Source organism: Cyanistes caeruleus, chromosome 2 (assembly GCF_971803275.1).
Source record: "Cyanistes caeruleus chromosome 2, bCyaCae1.hap1.1, whole genome shotgun sequence".
Classification (NCBI taxonomy): domain Eukaryota; kingdom Metazoa; phylum Chordata; class Aves; order Passeriformes; family Paridae; genus Cyanistes; species Cyanistes caeruleus.
In genome coordinates, this window is record NC_141702.1 from 1,543,019 (window position 1) to 1,568,599 (window position 25,581).

General features: G+C 50.3%; 1 protein-coding gene across 1 annotated transcript in view; it reads left to right on the top strand.

The window, feature by feature from the left end:
- The first annotated feature begins 637 nt into the window (after window positions 1-637).
- Window positions 638-25,581, top strand: part of LOC111927479 (L-gulonolactone oxidase-like) — a 42,793-nt gene continuing 17,849 nt past the window's right edge. The window contains exons 1-8 of the mRNA XM_086875397.1: window positions 638-1,499; window positions 6,888-6,989; window positions 7,938-8,063; window positions 9,245-9,339; window positions 11,746-11,836; window positions 14,258-14,443; window positions 22,614-22,721; window positions 25,410-25,486. Of these exons, the coding sequence (XP_086731523.1) occupies window positions 1,497-1,499; window positions 6,888-6,989; window positions 7,938-8,063; window positions 9,245-9,339; window positions 11,746-11,836; window positions 14,258-14,443; window positions 22,614-22,721; window positions 25,410-25,486 (788 nt within the window). The 5' untranslated portion in view covers window positions 638-1,496. The remainder of the gene's footprint in view (window positions 1,500-6,887; window positions 6,990-7,937; window positions 8,064-9,244; window positions 9,340-11,745; window positions 11,837-14,257; window positions 14,444-22,613; window positions 22,722-25,409; window positions 25,487-25,581) is intronic.

The window sequence follows — 25,581 nt, forward strand, 5'->3', positions numbered from 1 at the left end:
TTTTCCCAGGAATTCCTTCCCCAAATCCCCAAAATCTCTGGAATTTTCTTCATTTTTCCCATGAATTCTCTCCCCAAAATCTCTGGAATTTTTTCCCTCTTTTCCCCTTTTTTTCCAGGAATTCTCACTCCAAATCCCAAAATTTTGGGAATATTTTCTCATTTTCCCCATTTTTCCCGGGAATTCCCTCCCCAAATCCCAGAAATCTCTGGAATTTTTCCCTCTTTTCCCCATTTTTCCAGGAATTCCCACCCCAAATCCCAAAATCCCCGGGAATTTTTCCCAATTTCCCCCCATTTTTCCCGGGAATTCCCTCCCCAAATCCCAAAATCCTTGGAATATTTCCCATTTTTCCCCCATTTTCCAGGAATTCCTTCCCAAAATCTCGGGAATTTTTGCCCATTTCCCACCTTTTTTTCCCAGGAATTCTCTGGAATTCAAATCCCAAAATTTTGGGGACTTTTCCCCTCTTTTCCCCCTTTCCAGGGAATTCCGGTCCCAAATCCCAAAATCTCTGGAGGTTTTCCCTTTTTTTCCAGGAATTCTCTGCCCAAATCTCCAAATCCCTGGATTTTCCCCCATTTTCCATTTTCCCAGGAATTCCAGCCCCAAAACCCTAAATTTTGGGAACCTTTTCCCCATTTTTCCCCTTTTTTCCCAGGAATTCCCAGCCCAAATCCCAAAATTTTGGGGACTTTTTCCCATTTTCCCACTTTTCTCCAGGAATTCCCTCCCCAAATCCCAAAATCCCCTGGACTTTTCCCTCTTTTCCCAGGAATTCTCTGCTTGAACCCCCAAAATCTCTGGGATTTTTCCCTCTTTCCCATTTTTCCCAGGAATTCCCGCCCCAAATCCCAAAATTTCGGGAACTTTTTCCCATTTTCCCACTTTTTCCCAGGAATTCTCTGCTCGAACCCCCAAAATCCCTGGAATTTTCCCCTCTTTTCCCTTTTTTTCCAGGAATTCCCTCCCCAAATCCCAAAATCTCTGGAATTTTTCCCTCTTTTCCCCTTTTTCCCAGGAATTCCCACCCCAAATCCCAAAATTTTGGGAACTTTTTCCCATTTTCCCACTTTTTCCCAGGAATTCTCTCCTCAAATCCCCAAAATCCCTGGAATTTTTCCCTCTTTTCCCATTTTTCCCAGGAATTCCCACCCCAAATCCCAAAATCCCCGGATTTTTTCCCCATTTTCTCCTATTTTTCCCCATTTTCCCCATTTTTTTCCAGGAATTCCTTCCCCAAATCCCCAAAATCTCTGGAATTTTTCCCAATTTCCCCCCATTTTTTCCCAGGAATTCCCTCCCAACCCCCCGCAATTCCCGGCCCCCGCCCCGCCCCCTCCTCCCTCTGGAATTTCGCAATTCCCAAGGGAAGGATCCCCCAGGCTCTTCCCGGTTTTTCAGCCATTCCCGAGGAATTCCCGAGCCGGGAGCGCGCTCGGATCCAGCGGGATCGGCCCGAAATTCCAAGCGGGAATTCCCAGCGAGACTCCGGGATGGTGAGAAAATTCCAAACGGGAATTGGGGTTTTTCCCCCCTCCCTCCACCCCCGCCCCAAGCTGGAGAAATTTGGGAATCCGAGCCCATTTTTGGGGAAAAAATTGGGGAAAATTGGAAAATTCCCGGGGGGAAAATGGGAAAATTCCAGGGGAAAAATCCGGGAAATTTCCGGGGAAAAATTCCCAGGAAAAAATCGGGGAATTCCCGGGGAAAAATGGGGAAAAATTCCCCGGGAAAAATCCGAAAATTCCCCGGGAAAAATCCAAAAATTCCCCGGGAAAAATCCGAAAAAATCCCGGGAAAAATCCGAAAATTCCCTGGAAAAATCCGGGAAATTCCCCGGGAAAAAAAATCCAAAAATTCCCGGAAAAAAATTCCAAAACTTCCCCGGGAAAAATCCGAAAATTCCCCGGGAAAAATCCAAAAATTCCCCGGGAAAAATCCGAAAATTCCCTGGAAAAATCCGAAAATTCCCAGGAAAAACCCGAAAATTCCGGGGGGAAAATCCGGGAAATTCCCAGGGAAAAATTCCCAGGAAAAATCCAAAAATTCCCGGAAAAAAAATTTAAAAAATTCCCGTGGAAAAATCCGGAAAATTCCGGGGGAAAATAAAAAAAAATCCTGGGAAAAATCCGAAAATTCCCGGGGAAAAATGGGGAAAAATTCCCGGAAAAAAAATCCAAAAAATTCCCGGAAAAAAATTTTAAAAAATCCTGGGAAAAATCGGAAAATTCCTGGAAAAATCCCGAAAATTCCCGGGGAAAATCCGAAAAATTCCGGGGAAAAAATCAGAAAATTCCCGGGGAAAAATGGGGGGAAATTCCCGAAAAAAAATTCCAAAAATTCCCGGAAAAAAACCCCAAAAATTCCCGGAAAAAAAACCCCAAAATTACCCTAAAAAACCCCAAAAATTCCCGAGAAAAAATCCCCAAAAATTCCCGAGAAAAAACCCCAAAATTCCCGAATAAACCCCAAAAATTCCGGGAAAAAACCCGAGAATTCCCGAAAAAACCCCGAGAATTCCCAGAAAACCTCGGGCGGGAATTTTCCCTCCCGATCCAGCTGAAAATTCCCGGGATTTTGGTGTTTTTGGAATTTTTTTTTTCCCCGTTTTTCCCGCTCGGCTCCCGGGTTTTTCTTGGATTTGGGAAGGGGCCGCCCCTCCCCCACCCTCCCTTCCCCCCACCCTCGTTCCCGGTTTTTTTTTTTTTCTGGGATCTTTGGAATTTCTTCCCGAAATTCCCCCGGGGTGGGGGAGGGGAGGGAGGGGAGAGGGGGAGGGGCGGGAATTCGGGAATTCTTTGGGAATTCTTTGGGAATTTGGAGGGGGAATTTGGGATTTCAGGGATTCAGGAATTGTTTGGGAATCCAGGAATTGGGGAATTTTGGAAGGGAAAGGAAATTGGGAAGGGAATTTTGGGAATTTTGGGAATTTGGGAAGGGAAAGGAATTCAGGAATTTTGGGAGGGAATTTTGGGATTTGGGAAAGGAAATTGGGAAGGGAGAGGAATTTGGGAATTTGGGAATTCGTGAGTTTGGGATTTTGGGAATTCGGGAAGGGAAAGGAATTTGGGAAAGGATTTCGGGAAGGGAATTTGGGAATTTGGGGAGGGAATTCGGGATTGGGGGAATTTGGGGAGGAAATCTGGGAATTCAGGAATTTGGGAAATTAATTTGGGAATGGAATTTGGGGATTTGGGGAATTTGGGAATTCTGGGGGTTTGGGATTCGGGGATTTGGGGGAAGAATTTGGGAATTTGGGAAGGGAAAGGAGTTCAGGAATCTGGGAAAGGAAATTTGGGAATTTGGGGATTCGGGAAGGGAAAAAAAATTGGGAATTCGGAAAGGAATTATTTGGGATGGGGAATTTGGGAATTTGGGGAGGGAATTTGGGAATTCAGGAATTTGGGAGGGATTTGGGAAGGGAAAGGAATTCGGGAATTTGGGAAGGAATTTGGGGAGGAACTTTGGGAATTCAGGAATTTTTGGAATTTGGGAAGAGAATTTGGGGATTTGGGGCGGGAATTTGGGAATCTGGGAAAGGAATTTGGGGATTTGGGAAAGGAATTTGGGATTTAGGGAGGGAAAGGAAATTGGGAAGGGAATTTTTGGGAATTTTGGGATTTGGGAAGGGATTTCGGGAGGGGATTTGGGAAATTGATTTGGGGATTTGGGGATTTGGGGATTTGGGGATTCGGGGATTTGGGAATTTGGGAAGGGAAAGGAAATTGGGAAAGGATTTGGGGGGGTTCAGGAATTTGGGATTTATTTGGGAATTTGGGAATCTGGGAAATGAATTTGGGAAGGGAGAGGAAATTTGGGAATTCGGGGATTCGGGAAGGGAAAAAAAATTGGGAATTCGGAAAGGAATTATTTGGGATGGGGAATTTGGGAATTTGGGGATTTGGGGATTTGGGAAGGGAATTCAGGAATTTGGGAAGGAATTTGGGGAGGAACTTTGGGAATTCAGGAATTTTTGGAATTTGGGAAGAGAATTTGGGGATTTGGGAAGGGAATTTGGGAATTTGGGAAAGGCAATTGGGATTTAGGGAGGGAAAGGAAATTGGGAAGGGAATTTTTGGGAATTTTGGGATTTGGGAAGGGATTTGGGGAGGGAATTTGGGAATTTGGGAAATTAATTTGGGAATTTGGGGATTTTGGAGTTTGGGAATTCGGGAAGGGAAAGGAAATTGGGAAAGGATCTGGGGGGTTCAGGAATTTGGGATTTATTTGGGAATTTGGGAATCTGGGAAAGGAAATTTGGGGATTCGGGAAGGGAAAAAAAATTGGGAATTTGGAAAGGAATTATTTGGGATGGGGAATTTGGGAATTTGGGGAGGGAATTTGGGAATTTTGGAGTTTGGGAATTTGGGAAGGGAAAGGAAATTTGGGAATTCGGGAAGGAATTATTTGGGATGGGGAATTTGGGGATTTGGGGATTTGGGAAGGGATTTGGGAACCAGCCCTGGGTGGGAATGGGGGAAGGGAAGGGAGGGAAATGGGATCCAGATCCCGATCCTGATCCCCGAGTGATCCCGATCCCGATCCCCGAGTGATCCCGATCCCGATCCTGATCCTGGGGCGGGATCGATTCCAGCCCCTCCCGATTCCCTGGATCGATCCCAGCTCCCCTCGGGATCGGCTCCAGCCCCTCCGGATCCCAAATCTCCCTGATCCCCACGGAATGGGATCTGGATTTCCCAGGATGATCCCAAATCCCTCGGGATCGGCTCCAGCCCCTCCGGATCCCCTCAGGATGATCCCAGTTCCCCTTGGGATCCATTCCAGCCCCTCCGGATCCCCTCGGGACGATCCCGATCCTGCCAGGATCAGCTCCAGCCCCTCTGGATCCCCTCAGGATGATCCTGATCCCACCGGGATCGGTTCCAGCCCCTCCGGATCCCCTCAGGATGATCCTGATCCCCCTGGGATCGATTCCAGCCCCTCTGGATCCCCTCAGGATGATCCTGATCCCCCTGGGATCGATTCCAGCCCCTCTGGATCCCCTCAGGATGATCCTGATCCCCCTGGGATCGATTCCAGCCCCTCCGGATCCCCTCAGGATGATCCTGATCCCCCTGGGATCGATTCCAGCCCCTCTGGATCCCCTCAGGATGATCCTGATCCCCCTGGGATCGGCTCCAGCCCCTCTGGATCCCCTCAGGATGATCCTGATCCCACCGGGATCGGTTCCAGCCCCTCCGGATTCCCTTGGAATGATCCCGATCCCGCAGGGATTGGACTGAGCCCCCTCCCAGCTTCCCACGGGATGGGATCCAGAGCCAATGGAGCGATCCCGATCCCCTTGGGATCGACTCCAACCCCTTCAGATCCCCTCAGGATGATCCCAGTTCCCCTTGGGATCAATTCCAGTCCCTCTGGATTTCCTTGGAATGATCCAAATCCCTTGGGATCGATTCCAGCCCCTCCAGATTCCCTCGGGACAACCCCGATCCCTTGGGATCCATCCCAGTCCCTCCAGATTTCCTCAGGATGATCCCGATCCTGCCGGGATGGATTCCAGCCCCTCCAGATTCCCTCGGGATGATCCCAATTCCCTCAGGATCGGCTCCAGCCCCTCTGGATTCCCTGGGATGATCCCAATTCCCCTGGGATCGATTCCAGCCCCTCTGGATTCCCTCGGGACAATCCAAATCCCTTGGGATCAGCTCCAGCCCCTCTGGATTCCCTCGGGATTATCCCAAATCCCTTGGGATCGGCTCCAGCCCTGCCAGATTCCCTGGGATGATCCAAATCCCGCCGGGATCCCCTCGGGCCGATCCCTCGGGATGATCCCGATCCCTTGGGATGGATTCCAGCCCCTCTGGATCCCCTTGGGATGATCCCAATCCCACCGGGATCAGCTCCAGCCCCCCTGGATCCCCTCGGGACAATCCCGATCCCTTGGGATGGATTCCGGCCCCTCTGGATCCCCTCAAGACGTTCCTGATCCCTTGGGATGGATTCCAGCCCCTCTGGATCCCCTCGGGACGATCCCGATCCCTTGGGATCCATTCCAGCCCCTCTGGATCTCCATGGTCCCCATGGGCTGGGATCCAGATTCCCCGGGAATGATCCTGATCCCGTCGGGATCGATTCCAGCCCTTCCAGATCCCCTCGGGCCGCTCCCAATTCCCTCGGGATGATCCCGATCCCTTGGGATGGATTCCAGCCCCTCTGGATCCCCTTGGGATGATCCCGATCTCTTGGGATGAATTCCAGCCCCTCTGGATCCCCTTGGGACGATCCCGATCCCTTGGGATCCCCTCGGGCCGATCCCTCGGGCTGATCCCGATCCCTTGGGATGGATTCCAGCCCCCCTGGATCCCCTCGGGCCGATCCCTTGGGATGATCCTGATCCCTTGGGATGGATTCCAGCTCCTCTGGATCCCCTCGGGACGATCCCAATCCCTTGGGATCCCCTCGGGCCGATCCCTCGGGATGATCCCAATCCCTTGGGATGGATTCCAGCCCCGCTGGATCCCCTCGGGCCGATCCCTCGGGCTGATCCCGGTCCCTTGGGATGGATTCCAGCCCCGCTGGATCCCCTTGGGATGATCCCAATCCCACCGGGATCAGCTCCAGCCCCTCTGGATCCCCTCGGGCCGATCCCTCGGGCTGATCCCGATCCCTTGGGATGGATTCCAGCCCCTCTGGATCCCCTCAGGACGATCCTGATCCCTTGGGATCCCCTCGGGCCGATCCCTTGGGACGATCCCGATCCCTTGGGATGGATTCCAGCCCCCCTGGATCCCCTCGGGCCGATCCCGATCCCTTGGGATGGATTCCAGCCCCTCTGGATCCCCTCAGGACGATCCCGATCCCTTGGGATCCCCTTGGGCCGATCCCTCGGGCTGATCCCGATCCCTCGGGATCTCTCCCGGCAGGTCCAGGGCGAATCCGGGTTCCGGTTCTGGAACTGGTCCGGCACCTACGGCTGCAGCCCCGAGCTGCTCTTCCGGCCCCGGAACGTCCACGAGCTCCGACAGGTACCGGGAACAACAACGGGAACAACAACAACGGGAAAAACAACGGGAATAACAACAACAGGAACAACAACAACAACGGGAATAACAACAATGGGAATAACAACGGGAAAAACAACGGGAATAACAACAACGGGAATAACAACAACGGGAACAACAATGGGAATAACAACAACGGGAATAACAACAACGGGAATAACAACAAAAACAACGGGAATAACAACAACAACAACGGGATGGATTTCCCGGGCCATTCCCAGTTTTTGGGGATGGATATTCCCAGCTCCCATTCCCGCTGTTTTCCAGGGATGGATTTCCTGGCTCATTCCCAGTTTTTAGGGATGGATTTCCCAGCCCATTCCCAGTTTTTGGGGATGGATTTCCTGGCCCATTCCCAGTTTTTGGGGGTGGATTTCCTGGCCCATTCCTGCTGGTTTTTGGAATGGATTTCCTGGGCCATTCCCAGTTTTTTGGGATGGATTTCCCGGCTCCCATTCCCGCTGTTTTTGGTGACAGATTTTTCCCGTCTCCCATTCCCGGTGTTGTTTCCATCCCGGCAGATCCTGGGATGGATTTCCCAGCCCATTCCCAGTTTTTGGGGATGGATATTCCTGGCCCATTCCCAGTTTTTGGGATGGATTTCCTGGGCCATTCCCGCTGTTTTTGGTGACGGATTTTTCCCGTCTCCCATTCCCGGTTTTTTTGGTGACGGATTTTTCCCGGCTCCCATTCCCGGTTTTTTTTGGGATGGATTTCCCAGCCCATTCCCAGTTTTTGGTGACGGATTTTTCCCGTCTCCCATTCCCGGTGTTGTTCCCATCCCGGCAGATCCTGGGATGGATTTCCCGGCCCATTCCCAGTTTTTGGGATGGATTTCCCGGCCCATTCCCGCTGTTTTTGGTGACGGATTTTTCCCGTCTCCCATTCCCGGTGTTGTTCCCATCCCGGCAGATCCTGGATCTGGCGCGGGGGCGGCAGAAGCGGGTGAAGGTGCTGGGCGGGGGTCACTCCCCCTCGGACATCGCCTGCTCCCAGGATTTCCTCATCCACATGGGAAAACTCAACCGCGTCCTGCAGGTGGGAACCGCCGCCTTCCCGGGAAAAAACACCCGGGAAATCCCGGGAATCCGCCCGGGAACGGCTCCTCCAGACGGAGAAATCCCCGAGCCGGCTTTTCCCGGGAATTTTCCCACCCCGGGAGCGGAGGAGGGAGGGAATTTGGGAATATTCTGGGGTTTGGGGAAGGGTTTTGTGGGAATTTTTTTGGAATTTTTTTGGGAATATTCTGAGGTTTTGGCAAGGGTTTGAGGTGGTTTTTTGGGATTTTTTTGGGGAGTTTTTTTGGGAATTTTTTTGGAATGTCCTGGGATTTTGGGAAGGGGTTTTTGGGGATTTTTCTGGGAATTTTTTGGAGAATTTATTTGGAATATTCTGGGATTTGGGGAAGTGTTTAAGGGGTTTTTTGGGAATTTTTTGGGAATTTTGGAGGATTTTTTTTGGAATTTATTTGGAATATCCCCCAAAAAAATTTTGGGGAATTTTTTGGGAACATTCCAGGATTTTGGGAAGGGTTTGAGGGCTTTTTTGGGAATTTTTTGGGAATTTCTTGGGAATTTTTTGGGAATTTTTTTTGGAATTTATTTGGAATATTCTGGGATTTTTGGGAAGGGTTTTTTGGGAATTTTTTAGGAATTTTTTGGGAACATTCTGGGATTTGGGGAAGGGCTTGAGGGGGGTTCTTGGGAATTTTTTTGGGAATATGACAGGATTTTTGGGAATTTTTTGGGAATATTCTGGGATTTTGGGAAGGGTTTGAGGGGGTTTTTTGGGGAATTTTTTGGGAATTTTGGGGGGATTTTGGGAAGGGTTTGAGGGGTTTTTTGGAAATTTTTGGGGGGGAATTTTTGGGAATGTTCAGGGGTTTTTTGGGGAATTTTTTGGGAACGTTCAGGGATTTTTTGGGGGAATTTTTTGGGAACGTTCAGGGATTTTTTTGGGGAATTTTTTGGGAGCATTCAGGGATTTTTTTGGGAAATTTTTTGGGAACGTTCGGGGATTTTTTTGGGGAATTTTTTGGGAACGTTCGGGGATTTTTTGGGGAATTTTTTGGGAACATTCGGGGATTTTTTGGGGAATTTTTTGGGAATGTTCGGGGATTTTGGGGAGAGTTTTTTGGGATTTTTTTGGGAACATTCAGGGGTTTTTTGGGGATTTTTTTTGGGAACGTTCGGGGGTTTTTTGGGAATCGTCTGTTGCAGGTGGACAAGGAGAAGCTGCAGGTGAAGGTGGAAGCCGGAATTCTGCTCTCGGAGCTGAACCTGGAGCTGGACAAACACGGGATGGCCCTGGCCAAGTGAGAGACAACAGCGGGAATAACAGCCGGAATAACAGCCGGAATAACCCCGGGAACAGCCAGAATAACAGCGGGAATAACCCTGGGAATAACAGCCGGAATAACACCGGGAACAACGGGAATAACAGCGGGAATAACCCCGGGAACAGCACCGGGAATAACAGCGGAAATAACCCCAGGAATAACCCCGGGAACAGCGGGAATAACACCGGGAATAACACCGGGAACAGTGGGAATAACAACAGGAACAGCGGGAATAACAGCGGGAACAGCGGGAATAACGGGAATAACAATGGGAATAACAATGGGAATAACAATGGGAATAACAATGGGAATAACAACGGGAATAACAACAACAGGAATAACAACAGCGGGAATAAAGGCAGCAGGAATGGGAGCGGGAATAACTGGGAATAACGGGAATAACAATGGGAATAACAATGGGAATGGGAACGGGAATAACAGCGATGGGAATAACGGGAATAACAATGGGAATAACAGTGGGAATAACAGTGGGAATAACAATGGGAATAACAGGAATAACAGTGGGAATAACAATGGGAATAACAATGGGAATAACAGCGGGAATAACAATGGGAATGGGAGCGGGAATAACAGCGGGAATGAAAATAACAGCAGTGGGAATAACAACGGGAATAACTGGGAATAAAAGCGGGAATAACCGCAGGAGTAACAATGGGAGTAACAATAGGAATAATGGGAATGGGAGCGGGAATAACAATGGGAATAATGGGAATAACCGGGAATGACAGCAGGAATAACAATGGGAATAACCCGGAATAGCAGTGGGAACAATGGGAATGGGAGCGGGAATAACACCGGGAATAACAGTGGGAATAACGGCAGGAATAACAACGGGTATAACAGCGGGAATAATGGGAATAACAATGGGAATGGGAGCGGGAATAACAACGGGAATATCAATGGGAATAATGGAAATAACAGTGGGAATGGGAGTGGGAATAACAATGGGAATAACAATGGGAATAATGGGAATAACCGGGAATGACAGCAGGAATAACAGCGGGAATAACAGTGGGAATAACCAGGAATAGCAGTGGGAACAATGGGAATGGGAGTGGGAATAACAACGGGAATATCAATGGGAATAATGGGAATAACAGCAGGAATAACAACAGGAATAACAACAGGAATAATGGGAATAACAATGGGAATGGGAGCGGGAATAACACCGGGAATAACCGGGAATGACAGCGGGAAAAATGGGAATAACAGTGGGAATAACGGCAGGAACAACAACGGGAATAACAACGGGAATAATGGGAATAAATGGTGGGAATGGGAATGGGAATGGGATAGGGAATAATGGGAATGGGAATGGGGATAACAGCAGGAATAACAGCAGGAATAACAATGGGAATAACAGTGGGAATAACCGGGAATAACAGCAGGAACAATGGGAATGGGAGTGGTGGGAATGGGATTGGGAATAATGGGAATAATAGGAACAAATTATGGGAATGGCGGGAATGGGAATGGGATTGGAATGAGGATGGGAATAGTGGGAATAATGGGAATAATGGGAATAATGGGAATGATGGGATTGGGATTGGGATTGGGATGGGATTGGGATTGGGATTGGGATTGGGAATAGATCTGGGTGGGATGGAGAGCTGGGAATGGAATCCAGGCGGGATCGGGATCTGGGAATGGAGCCAGGGATGGATCCGGGTGGGATCAGGAATGGGAATGGATGGGATGGGATCGGGAATGGATCCGGGTGGGATCAGGAATGGGAATGGATGGGATGGGATTGGGAATGGATCCGGGTGGGATCAGGAATGGGAATGGATGGGATGGGATCGGGAATGGATCCGGGTGGGATCAGGAATGGGAATCCCCCCCCCCAAAGTTCCAGTTTTTCCCAACCCAGACAATCCCAAAATTCCAAGGAATTGTTCCAGTTTTTCCCAAGCTTTTTCCCAACCCCGACAATCCCAAAATTCCATGGGATCCACCCCAGGATTCCAATTTTTCCAAGGTCCTTTCCCAACCCAACCAATCCCAGAATTCCATGGAATTCCCCCAGAATTCCAACTTTTCCCAAGGCTTTTCCCAACCCAGACAATCCCAGAATTCCAAGGAATTTTTCCAGTTTTTCCCAGGCTTTTTCCCAACCCAACCAATCCCAGAATTCCATGGGATCCCCCCCAGGATTCCAACTTTTCCCAGGCTTTTTCCCAACCCAGACAATCCCAGAATTCCCTGGAATCCCCCCCCCCCGGCTCCCGTCCCCACCCCCATCCCAAGGAATTCCTCGGGACGGATTTTCCCATGGATGCTTCCCCGTTGGAAGAAAAGGCGGAATTTCGGGATCCCGGGGAATTCCCATTCCCGGTTTTTTTTTGTCGTTGTTGTTCCCAGTTTAGGAGCCGTGGCCGAGGTGACGGCGGCCGGAGTCATCGGAACCGGGACCCACAACACCGGGATCGGCCACGGAATCCTGCCCACGCAGGTGCCGGAATTCCCGGAATTCCTGCGGGAATCCTTCCAGGGATTCTTCCTGGAATTCGTCCCAGAATTCCTCCTGGAATTCTTGGAATTCTTCCCAGATTTCCTCCAGGATTTCTTCCAGGAATTCTTCCCGGAATTCTTCCTGGAATCCTTCCTGGAATATTTCCTGGAATTCTTCCCGGAATTCTTCATGGAATCCTTCCCGGAATTTTTCCCAGAATTCTTCCCAGATTTCTTCCTGGAATTTTTCATGGAATTCCTCCTGAAATTCCTCCCGGAATTCTTCCCCGAATTCTTCCTGGAATTCTTCCCAGAATTTTTCCTGGAATTCTTCCCGGATTTCTTCCCGGAATTCCTGGAATTCTTCCTGGAATTATTCCTGGAATTCCTCCAAGAATTCCTCCCAAAATTCTTCCCACAATTCTTCCCGGAATTCTGCCCGGAATTCTTCCTGGAATCATTCCTGGAATTATTCCTGGAATTTTCCTGGAATTTTCCTGGAATTCTTCCCAGAATTGCTCCCGGAATTCTTCCCGGAATCCTTCCCAGAGTTCTTCCTGGAATTCTGCCTGGAATTATTCCTGGAATTCATTCTGGAATTTTTCCTGGAATTCTTCCCAGAATTCTTCCTGGAATTCTTGGAATTCTTCCCAGAATTCTTCCTGGGATTTTTCCTGGAATTCTTCCCAGAATTCTTCTTGGAATTGTTCCTGGAACAGTTCCCAGAATTCTTCCCGGAATTCCTCCTGGAATTTTTCCCGGAATTTTTCCTGGAATTCTGCCCAGAATTATTCCTGGAATTTTCCCAGAATTCTTCCTGGAATTTTTCCTGGAATTCTGCCCAGAATTCTTCCCAGAATTATTCCCGGAATTCTTCCCCATATTCTTCCCGGAATTCCCAGAGACCGCCCAGAAACTTTGGGAATTTTGGATCAGGAGAGAGGAATCCGGGAATGTCCGGGAGAAATCCGGGATGGAGGAATTCCAGGATTGGGATTTTGGGGGGGATTTTTTCCCGCTTAAAATCGTTCCGGGATTTTTTGGGGGGGGGAATTTTGCTGCTCCGGGTTTATCCCGGCTGGGAATTCCCATCCCGAGGAAAAATTCCAGGGAAAATCGCAATTCCTCCCTCTTATTCCCAAAAATCCGATGGAAAATTCCCTGGAATCCGAGCTGGGAATTCAGGGAATTCTGGGAATTCTTGGAATGTTCAGTGCGGGGCCGGGAGTTGGAGAATCCTGGTGGATCCAGCTCGGGATATTCCCAAAATTCCCAGAGATTCCCGGAGTCCTGGAATTATTCGGGAATTATTCGGGAATTATTCGGGAATTATTTGGGAATTATTGGGGAATTATTTGGGAATTATTCGGGAATTATTCGGGAATTATTTGGGAATTATTGGGGAATTATTGGGGAATTATTCGGGAATTATTTGGGAATTATTGGGGAATTATTCGGGAATTATTTGGGAGTTATTTGGGAATTATTGGGGAATTATTCGAGAATTATTCAGGAATTTTTGGGAATATTTCTGGAATTATTTGGGAATTATTGAAGCCATTCCGGGATCCAGGAGGCTCGGGATCCATCCCGAGGGATTTTTATGGAATTCTGGGATAGGGAGACCCTTCCTGGAGTCCCCAATTCCCAGGGAATTCCCAAAATTCCTTCCCTTGGGATGGGGCTGGATCCAACCCCAGGCTGGGAATGGAGGGAATTCCATGGGAAAAACGGGGCAGGAATTTGGGATTTGGGCTGGAATTCCTTGGAAAAACCGGGAAGAATTTGAGAATTGGGAATTGGGAAGGAATTTCCTGGGAAAAGGGGGAATAATTTGGGATTTGGGAAAGAATTTGGGAATTGTGAAGGAATTCCTTGGAAAAATGGGGAAGAAAAGAGATTTGGGCTGGAATTCCCTAGGAAAAGGGGGAGGGATTTGGGATTTGGGAATTGGGCTGGAATTTCCTGGGAAAACCGGGAATAATCTGGGATTTGGGACAGAACTTCCTGGAATTGACTGAGGAATTTGGGATATGGGAATTCCGTGGGAAAATGGGGTGGGATTTGGGAATTTCCTTGGGAAAAGGGGAATAATTTGGGATTTGGGCTGGAATTCCTTGGAAAAACCGGGAATAATTTGGGATTTGGGAAGGAATTTTTTGGGAAAAGAGGAAGGAATTTGGGGTTTGGGAATTGGGCTGGAATTCCCTGGAAAAACCAGGAGAAATTTGGGATTTGGGCTGGAATTCCCTGGAAAAACTGGGAATAATTTGGGATTTGGGAAGGAATTTGGGATTTGGGCTGGAATTCCTTGGAAAAACCGGGAATAATTTGGGATTTGAGCTGGAATTTCCCGGGAAAAGTGGCAAGAATTCCCGGCAGATCCATCTGGAACCCGGAATTCCCCTCCCCCCCCCTGCAGGTGGTGGCTCTTTCCCTGCTCCTGGCTTCCGGAGAAATCCTGGAATGTTCGGAATCGCTGAACGCCGAGGTTTTCCAGGCGGCTCGGCTCCACCTGGGATGTTTGGGAATCGTCCTCTCCGTCACCTTCCAGTGCGTCCCGGAATTCCGGCTGCGCGAGGTCGCCTTTCCCTCCACCCTGCCCCAGGTGCGCCCCGGGAATTCCCGCCGGAATTCCGGGAATTTCGGGAATTTTTTTGGGGGGGGGGGGCGGATCCCAAGGGTTCGGGTTCCGTGGTGTCTGAGGTTTCGCCTTGGAAATTTGATCCCACTTTTCCCGCCCCTCCATTCCCACTTTTCCCCCTTTTCCCCATCCATTCCCATCCATCCTTTTCCCCATCCATTCCCACTTTTCCTTCATTCCCTCTTTTCCCTCCATCCATTCCAACATTCCCTCCATCCATTCCTGGTTTTCCCTCCACCCATTCCCACTTTTCCCCCTTTTCCCCATCCATTCCCACTTTTCCCTCCAGCCTCTCCCACTTTTCCCTGGTTTTCCCATCCATTGCCCCTTTTCCAACTTTTCCCTCCATCCATTCCCACTTTTCCCACTTTTCCCTCCATCCATTCCCATCTTTCCCATATTTTCCCCCTTTTCCTCCTTTTCCCTCCATCCATTCCCACTTTTCCCACTTTCCCTGCATCCATTCCTGGTTTTCCCTCCACCCATTCCCACTTTTCCCCCTTTTCCCGTCCATTCCCACATTCCCTCCAGGCTTTTCCCTCTTTCCCTGGTTCCTTTCCCCCTTTTCCCTGCACCCATTCCCATTTTTCCCTCCCCGCTTTCCCACTTTTCCCCATGTCCATTCCCACTTTTCCCTCATCCATTCCCGGTTTTCCCACCCCTCCATTCCCACTCTTCCCCCTTTTCCCTCCATCCATTCCCATCCATCCTTTTCCCCATCCATTCCCACTTTTCCCACTTTCCCCATCCATTCCCACATTCCCTCTTTCCTTTCCCACTTTTCCCATCCTTTTCCCCCTTTTCCCCCCATCCATTCCCACATTCCCTCCATCCATTCCTGGTTTTCCCTCCACCCATTCCCACTTTTCCCCCTTTTCCCCTCCATTCCCACTTTTCCCTCCATCCATTCCCGGTTTTCCCCATCCATTCCCACTCTTCCCTGCATCCTTTTCCCTGTTTCCTTTCCCACCTTTTCCATATTTTTCCCACTTTTCCCACCCTTCCATTCCCACTCTTCCCACTTTTCCCTCTTTTCCCTCCATCCATTCCCATCCATCCTTTTCCCCATCTTTTCCCAGTTTCCATTCCCACTTTTTCCCATCCTTTTCCCTCTTTTCCCCCCATCCATTCCCACATTCCCTCCATCCATTCCTGGTTTTCCCTCCACCCATTCCCACTTTCCCCCCTTTTCCCCTCCATTCCCACATTCCCTGCACCCTTTTCCCTCTCTCCATTCCCACTTTTTCCCACTTTCTTCCCACTTTTTCCCACTTTTTCCCACTTTTCCCCTCCCCCCTCCATTCCCCGTTTTCCCTGGAATTCTCCATCCCCAGGAACCCGCTCCCCCTCCCCCCTCTCCTCATCCCGACCTTTCCCGTCCTCCGGGAGGGGGAAAAAATATCCCAAAAGATCCCAGAATGTCATCCCGGAACGATGTCCCGGGAATGTCGCCGGCCTCATCCCGACCTTGGCCCTGATCCCGACTCCCGCCTTTCATCCCGGGATAATGAGAGCGGCGGAAAACCGGGAATGGGGGCCGGAGATAACCGGGAATGAAGGGAGGCGGATAATTGGGAATGAGGGAGGAGGTTAATTGGGAATGAGGGACGAGGTTAATTGGGAATGAGGGACGAGGTTAATTGGGAATGAGGGAGGAGGTTAATTGGGAATGAGGGAGGAGGTTAATTGGGAATGAGGGACGAGGTTAATTGGGAATGAGGGAGGAGGTTAATTGGGAATGAGGGAGGAGGTTAATTGGGAATGATGGGGGAGCTCAGATAACCGGGAATGAGAGCCGGAGATAATTTGGGAATGAGGGATGCGGATAATTGGGAATGATGAGGGGTTCAGATAACTGGGAATGAGGGATGCAGAAAACCGGGAATGGGGGATGCAGATCTCTGGGAATGAGGGGCTCAGATCTCTGGGAATGATGAGGGGTTCAGATAATTTGGGAATGAGAGCCGGAGATAATTCGGGAATGAGGGATTCGGATAATTGGGAATGATGAGGGGTTCAGATAATTTGGGAATGAGAGCCAGAGATAATTTGGGAATGAGGGATGCGGATAATTGGGAATGATGAGGGGTTCAGATAACTGGGAATGGGGTTCAGACTTCCGGGAATGAGAGCTGGAGATAAATTGGGAATGATGAGGGGCTCAGAAAACGGGGAATGAGAGTCGGAGATAAATTGGGAATGAGGGATTCAGATAATTTGGGAATGGGAGCCGGAGATAATTTGGAAATGAGGAATTCGGATAATTGGGAATGATGAGGGGTTCAGATTTCCGGGAATGAGGGATTCAGAAAACCGGGAATGATGAGGGGCTCAGAAAACTGGGAATGAGAGCCGGAGATAAACTGGGAATGAGGGGTTCGGATTTCTGGGAATGAGGGATTCGGATAATTGGGGATGATGAGGGGTTCAGATAATTTGGGAATGAGGGATGCAGAAAACCGGGAATGAGGGGTTCAGATAATTTGGGAATGAGGTTCAGATTTCTGGGAATGAGAGCCAGAGATAATTGGGAATGATGAGAGGCTCAGAAAGCCGGGAATGAGAGCCAGAGATAATTGGGAATGATGGATTCAGATTCCTGGGAATGAGGGATTCAGATAATTTGGAATGATGAGGGGCTCAGAAAACTGGGAATGAGAGCCGGAGATAATTTGGGAATGAGGGATTCGGATAATTGGGAATGATGGGGGGTTCAGATAATTTGGGAATGGGAGCCGGAGATAATTTGGGAATGAGGAATTCGGATAATTGGGAATGATGGGGGGTTCAGATAATTTGGGAATGGGAGCCGGAGATAATTTGGGAATGAGGAATTCGGATAATTGGGAATGATGAGGGGTTCAGATTTCCGGGAATGAGGGATTCAGAAAACCGGGAATGATGGGGGGGCTCAGAAAACTGGGAATGAGAGCCGGAGATAAATTGGGAATGAAGGGTTCAGATTTCTGGGAATGAGGGATTCGGATAATTGGGAATGATGAGGGGTTCAGATAACTGGGAATGAGGGATGCAGAAAACGGGGAATGAGGGGTTCAGATAATTTGGGAATGATGAAGGGTTCAGATAATTTGGGAATGGGGTTCAGACTTCCAGGAATGAGAGCTGGAGATAATTGGGAATGATGAGGGGCTCAGAAAACTGGGAATGAGGGATTCAGATAATTTGGGAATGGGAGCCAGAGATAATTTGGGAATGTGAGATGCAGAAAACCGGGAATGAGGGATTCAGATAATTTGGAATGATGAGGGGCTCAGAAAACTGGGAATGAGAGCCGGAGATAATTGGGAATGATGGGGGGTTCAGATAATTTGGGAATGGGAGCCAGAGATAATTTGGGAATGAGGGATGCGGATAATTGGGAATGATGAGGGGTTCAGATAACTGGGAATGGGGTTCAGACTTCCGGGAATGAGAGCTGGAGATAATTTGGGAATGATGAGGGGCTCAGAAAACCGGGAATGAGAGCCAGAGATAAATTGGGAATGAGGGATTCAGATAATTTGGGAATGGGAGCCAGAGATAATTTGGGAATGAGGGATTCGGATAATTGGGAATGATGAGGGGTTCAGATAACCGGGAATGAGGGATTCAGAAAACCAGGAATGAGAGCCGGAGATAAATTGGGAATGAGGGGTTCAGATTCCTGGGAATGATGAGGGGTTCAGAAAATTTGGGAATCAGGGATTCAAATAATTGGGAATGATGAGGGGCTCAGAAAACCAGGAATGATGAGGGGTTCAGATAATTGGGAATGAGGGATTCAGAAAACCAGGAATGAGAGCCGAGATAATTTGGGAATGGGGTTCAGATTTCTGGGAATGAGAGCCGGAGATAATTTGGGAATGATGGGGGGTTCAGATAATTTGGGAATGGGAGCCAGAGATAATTTGGGAATGAGGGATGCGGATAATTGGGAATGATGAGGGGTTCAGATTTCCGGGAATGAGGGATTCAGAAAACCGGGAATGATGGGGGGGCTCAGAAAACTGGGAATGAGAGCTGGAGATAAATTGGGAATGAGGGGTTTGGATTTCTGGGAATGAGGGATTCGGATAATTGGGGATGATGAGGGGTTCAGATAATTTGGGAATGGGGGATGCAGAAAACCGGGAATGAGGGGTTCAGATAATTTGGGAATGATGAGGGGTTCAGATAATTTGGGAATGAGGTTCAGATTTCCGGGAATGAGAGCTGGAGATAATTGGGAATGAGGGATTCAGATTCCTGGGAATGAGGAGTTCAGATAATTTGGGAATGGGAGCCAGAGATAATTTGGGAATGTGAGATGCAGAAAACCGGGAATGAGGGATTCAGATAATTAGGAATGATGAGGGGCTCAGAAAACCGGGAATGAGAGCTGGAGATAAATTGGAACGAGGAGGGGTTCAGATAATTTGGGAATGAGAGCCGGAGATAATTTGGGAATGAGGGATGTCGATAATTGGGAATGATGAGGGGTTCAGATAATTGGGAAGGAGGGATGCAGAAAACCGGGAATGAGGGATGCAGATCTCTGGGAATGAGGGGCTCACATCTCTGGGAATGATGAGGGGTTCAGATAATTTGGGAATGGGAGCCGGAGATAATTTGGGAATGAGGAATTCGGATAATTGGGAATGATGAGGGGTTCAGATTTCCGGGAATGAGGGGTTCAGAAAACCGGGAATGATGGGGGGCTCAGAAAACTGGGAATGAGAGCCGGAGATAAACTGGGAATGAGGGATTCAGATTTCTGGGAATGAGGAGTTCAGATAATTTGGGAATGAGGGATGCAGAAAACCGGGAATGAGGGATTCAGATAATTTGGGAATGATGAGGGGTTCGGATAATTTGGGAATGGGAGCCAGAGATAATTTGGGAATGAGGGGTGCAGAAAACCGGGAATGAGGGGTTCAGATAATTGGGAATGATGAGGGATTCAGAAAACCAGGAATGAGAGCCGGAGATAATTTGGGAATGAGGGATACAGAAAGCCGGGAATGAGGGAATCAGATAATTGGGAATGAGGGGTTCAGATAATTTGGGAATGAGAGCCGGAGATAATTTGGGAATGAGGGATGCAGAAAACCGGGAATGATGAGGGGCTCAGAAAACTGGGAATGAGAGCCGGAGATAAATTGGGAATGAGGGGTTCAGATTCCTGGGAATGATGAGGGGTTCAGATAATTTGGGAATCAGGGATTCAGATAATTGGGAATGATGAGGGGCTCAGAAAACTGGGAATGGCGGATTTAGAAAACCGGGAATGAGAGCCAGAGATAATTTGGGAATGAGGGACCCAGATAATTTGGGAATGAGGGGTTCAGAAAACCGGGAATGAGGGATTCAGGTAATTTGGGAATGAGGGGTTCAGATCTCCGGGAATGTCGGACACGGATCCCTTGGAGCCGGGATTGTGGAATTTCCCCGTCCCCGTTTGCCCCCGGATCGGCTCCCGGGGATTCCGAAGGCCGGGAATGAGGGGGAGGATCCGGGAATGTTTTGGGATGGGAGAATTCCCGGTTTTTCTGTGGATTCTCGAAGGGATTCGCTGGGAATTGAATCCTGGCCCTGCCTCAACTTCCCAGCCGGGAATTCCGGCCCAATTCCCAAATTTCTCCCGGTTTTTCCCAGGGAATTCCAGCCCAAATCCCAAATTTCTCCCCGTTTTTCCCAGGGAATTCCCTCCATTCCCAGCCTGGGGTTGGATCCAGCCCCATCCCAAGGGAAGGAATTTTGGGAATTCCCTGGGAATTGGGGACTCCAGGAAGGGTCTCCCTATCCCAGAATTCCATAAAAATCCCTCGGGATGGATCCGGAGCCTCCTGGATCCCGGAATGGCTTCAATAATTCCCAAATAATTCCCAAATAATTCCTGAATAATTCCAGGTTCATTCCGGATCCAATCCCAGGCTGGGAATGGAGGGAATTCCCTGGGAAAATGGGAATTTGGGAAGGAATTCCTGGGGTATCCCAAAAAAAACCCCAAATCCCAGAAAATCCCTGGATTTCCCTTCCCAGAATTCCATAAAAATCCCTGGGGATGGATCCGGAGCCTCCCGGATCCCGGAATCCCGGAATTCCTCGGGATGGGATCCACGGATTCCCAACCCCACCCCATCCCCCACTGGGCCAGGATTCCCGATCCATTCCGGAATTCCAGGATTCCATGAAATTCCCTCCTCCTGCCCTCCCCATCCCAAATCCTTCCCAAGGACTCCGGTTGATCCGGGATTATCCCACAAATCCTCGGGATTCATCTCCACATCCATTGAAATCCCGGGAATGCGGAGCCCGTCCTTGCCCGACCTTCCCGGGAATTCTTTTCCCACATTCCCGGGGGTTTTTTTCCCGGTTTTTTGGCCTCTTCTCCCGGTTTTTTTTCCCCTGGGATGGGATCGGGAATGAATCCATGGATAAAGGGATGGGGATTTTCCCAGGAATCCGAAGCTCTGGGATGGGGGAGGGCAAGGAAAAGCGGGATTGGGCTGGGAATTTCCTGCTTTTCCTGGTTTTCCCAATTTTCCTGCTTTTCCCACTTATCCCAGTTCTCCCACTTCTCCCACTTTTCCTGGTTTTTATTTCCCAGTTTTCCCAATTTCCCTATTTTTCCTAATTTTCCTGCTTTTCCCCGCTTTTTCCCAGTTTTCCCTCTTTTCCCAATATTCCCGCTTTTTTCCTCTTTTCCCGGTTTTTCTGGATTTCACCGGTTTTCCCAATTTTCCTGCTTTTCCCAGCATTCCCGGTTTTCCTGCTTTTCCCAGTTTTTATTTCCCTGGTTTTCCCACTTCTCCCGCTTTTCCCCATTTCCCCGGTTTTCCCGATTTTCCTGCTTTTCCCACTTTTCCCGGTTCTCCAGCTTTTCCTGGTTTTCCCAATTTCACCACTTTTTCCACTTTTCCCGGTTTTCCGATTTTCCAGCTTTTCCTGGTTTTCCCAATTTTACCGGTTTTTCTGGATTTCCACAGTTTTCCCAATTTTTCAGCTTTTCCCGCTTTTCCTGATTTCCCCAGACTTCCCAGTTTTCCCCGCTTTTCCCCCTTTTCCCAGTATTCCCAGATTTCCCAGTATTCCCAGTATTCCCGGTTTGTTTTCCCTGATTTCCCAGTATTCCAAATTTCCCAGTATTCCCAATATTCCCAGCAGTTTATTTTCCCTGCTTTCCCGGTTTTCCCAGATTTCCCAGTTTTTATTCCCGGTTTTCATTCCCAGTTTTTATTCCCAGTGTTTATTCCTTCCCGGCAGGTCCTGGAAGGGCTGGAGCAGCACCTGAGCCCATCCCAGTATTCCCGGTGTTTATTCCCGGTGTTTATTCCTGGGGTTTATTCCCGGTGTTTATTCCCAGATTTTATTCCCGGTGTTTATTTATTCCCGGCAGGTTCTGGAAGGGCTGGAGCAGCACCTGAGTCGATCCCAGAATTCCCGGTGTTTATTCCCAGAATTCCTGGTGTTTATTCCCGGTGTTTATTCCTGGTGTTTATTCCCGGCAGGTCCTGGAAGGGCTGGAGCAGCACCTGAGACGCTCCCAGAATTCCCAGTATTCCCAGTATTCCCGGTGTTTATTCCTTGCTGGCAGGTCCTGGAAGGGCTGGAGCAGCACCTGAGCCGCTCGCAGTATTCCCAGTATTCCCAGAATTCCTGGTGTTTATTTATTCCCGGCAGGTCCTGGAAGGGCTGGAGCAGCACCTGAGCCGATCCCAGTATTCCCGGTGTTTATTCCCAGTATTCCCGGTGTTTATTCCCAGTGTTTATTCCCGGTGTTTATTCCTTCCCGGCAGGTCCTGGAAGGGCTGGAGCAGCACCTAAGCCGCTCGCAGTATTCCCAGTATTCCCAGTGTTTATTCCCAGTATTCCCGGTGTTTATTCCTGGTGTTTATTCCTTCCCGGCAGGTCCTGGAAGGGCTGGAACAGCACCTGAGTGGATCCCAGAATTCCTGGTGTTTATTCCCGGTGTTTATTCCTGGTGTTTATTCCTTCCCGGCAGGTCCTGGAAGGGCTGGAGCAGCACCTGAGTGGATCCCAGTATTCCCGGTGTTTATTCCCGGTGTTTATTCCCGGCAGGTCCTGGAAGGGCTGGAGCAGCACCTGAGCCAATCCCAGTATTCCCAGTATTCCCAGTGTTTATTCCCCGCAGGTCCTGGAAGGGCTGGAGCAGCACCTGAGCCGCTCGCAGTATTTTCGCTTCCTGTGGTTCCCGCACAGCGACAACGTCCGGATCGTCTACCAGGATCCCACCCAGCAGGCAGGGATCCGCTCCATCCATCCATCCCGGGGATCCCATCCGTCCCGATCCCGATCCTGATCCCAATCCATCCCGGGAATCATCCACCCCCCATCCATCCATCCATCCATCCATCCGTCCCGGGGATCCCATCCGTCCCGATCCCGATCCCGATCCATCCCGGGAATCATCCACCCCCCATCCATCCATCCATCCCGGGGATCCTGATCCACTCGATCCCGATCCATCCCGGGAATCCTCCAACCCCCATCCATCCATCCCGGGGATCCCATCCATCCCGATCCCGATCCATCCCGGGAATCCTCCAACCCCCATCCATCCATCCATCCCAGGGATCCTGATCCACTCGATCCTGATCCACCCTGGGAATCATCCAACCCCCATCCATCCATCCATCCATCCATCCATGCCGGGGATCCCATCCGTCCCGATCCCGATCTCGATCCATCCCGGGAATCATCCACCCCCCCTCCATCCATCCCGGGGATCCCATCCATCCCGATCCCGATCCCGATCTCGATCCATCCCGGGAATCATCCACCCCCCCTCCATCCATCCCGGGGATCCCATCCATCCCGATCCCGATCCCGATCTCGATCCATCCCGGGAATCATCCACCCCCCATCCATCCATCCATCCCGGGGATCCTGATCCACTCGATCCTGATCCATCCCGGGAATCATCCACCCCCCATCCAGCCATCCATCCCGGGGATCCTGATCCACTCGATCCTGATCCACCCCGGGAATCCTCCAACCCCCATCCATCCATCCATCCCAGGGATCCTGATCCACTCGATCCTGATCCATCCCAGGGATCCTCCAACCCCCATCCATCCATCCCGGAGATCCCATCCGTCCCGATCCCCATCCCGATCCATCCTGGGAATCCTCCAACCCCCATCCATCCATCCCAGGGATCCCGATCCACTCGATCCTGATCCATCCCAGGGATCCTCCAACCCCCATCCATCCATCCCGGGGATCCCATCCATCCCGATCCCCATCCCGATCCATCCCGGGAATCATCCACCCCCCATCCATCCATCCATCCCGGGGATCCTGATCCACTCGATCCCGATCCATCCCGGGAATCCTCCAACCCCCATCCATCCCAGGGATCCCGATCCACTCGATCCTGATCCATCCCGGGAATCCTCCAACCCCCATCCATCCATCCCAGGGATCCCATCCATCCCGATCCCGATCCTGATCCATCCCGGGAATCATCCACCCCCCATCCATCCATCCCGGGGATCCTGATCCACTCGATCCAGCCCAGAGATCCCTTCCCACCCATCCATCCCGGGGATCCAGCACGATCCGTCCCAGGGATCCACTGGATCCACCCCAGGGATCCTCCATGACCCCAGGAATCCTCCCCCATCCCAGGAATCCACCCCGATCCCGGGGATCCATCCCCGATCCGTCCATCCATCCCAGGGTTCCACCCCCAATCCGTCCAGCCCAGGAATCCACCCCCATCCCGGGGATCCGCCCCGATCCTAGGGATCCACCACGATCCCAGGGACCCACCCCGATCCCAGGAATTCACCACGATCCCCGGAATCTGCCCTGATCCTGGGAATCCGCCCCAATCCCAGGGATCCGCCCCAATCCCGGGGATCCACCTCGATCCCAGGGATCCACCCTGATCCCAGGAATCCACCCCCATCCCGGGGATCCGCCTCGATCCTGGGGATCCGCCCCGATCCCAGGGATCCCGTGGGGAAGGGATTGGGGAATGGGGATGGGCTCACGCTGCCCTCCAGGATCCGGGAATCCCGGGAATTTCCAACTTCCTGGGATCGTCCCGGGAATTCCAGGGATGGATTTGGGGAATTTTGGGAATGGGAATCTCCCAGCATTCCAGGCTCTGGGAATCCTGGGAATTTCCAGGATCTTGGGATCATTCCAAGAATTCCAGGGATGGATTTGGGGCGGGATTTTGGGAATCTCCCAGCATTCCATGCTCTTGGAATCCCAGGATTTTCCAAACTCTTGGGATAATCCCAGCAACTCCAGGCTCCAGGCTCTGGGAATCCCGGGAATTTCCAAGTTCTTGGAGTCGTCCTGGGAATTCCAGGGGTGGATTTGGGGCGGGATTTGGGGAATTTTGGGAATGGGAATCTCCCAGCATTCCAGGCTCTGGGATTCCCGGGAATTTCCAAGTTCTCGGAGTCGCCCTGGGAATTCCAGGAATTAATTTGGGGTGGGAAGCGGGAATTTGGGGAGAATCCCAGAAATTTCCAAGTTCTTGGAATCATCCCAAGAATTGCAGGGATGCATTTGGGGTGGGATTTTGGGAATTCTGGGAATGGGAATCTCCCAGCATTCCAGGCTCTGGGAATCCCGGGAATTTCCAAGATCTTGGGATCATTCCAAGAATTCCAGGGATGGATTTGGGGCGGGATTTTGGGAATGGGAATCTCCCAGCATTCCAGGCTTTGGGAATCCTGGGATTTTCCAAGATCTTGGCGATTCCAGGAACGAATTTGAGGTGGGAATTCAAAGGGAATCCCGGGAATTTTCCCAACTCTTTGGACCATCCCAGCAATTCCAGGATTTTCCCGGATCCGGCCTTGCCTTTCCCTGGGATTTTGGGATGTTGGGAATGTCGGGATTCTCTTCTCCAGCCCCTCCCCCCTCCAACATTCCCGGGTTTGTTTTTTTTCCCGGAATTCCGCAGGCTCCGCGCTCCTCGTCCAGCTGGTTCTGGGATTACGCCGTGGGATTTTATCTCCTGGAATTCCTGCTCTGGATCAGGTGCGGGAAAAACCTCGGGAAGGGAAAGATTCCCAGTCCCGATTTTCCTGGGATTTTCATTTCCTCGGGAAGGAGATCCCGTTTTCCCGGGAAAA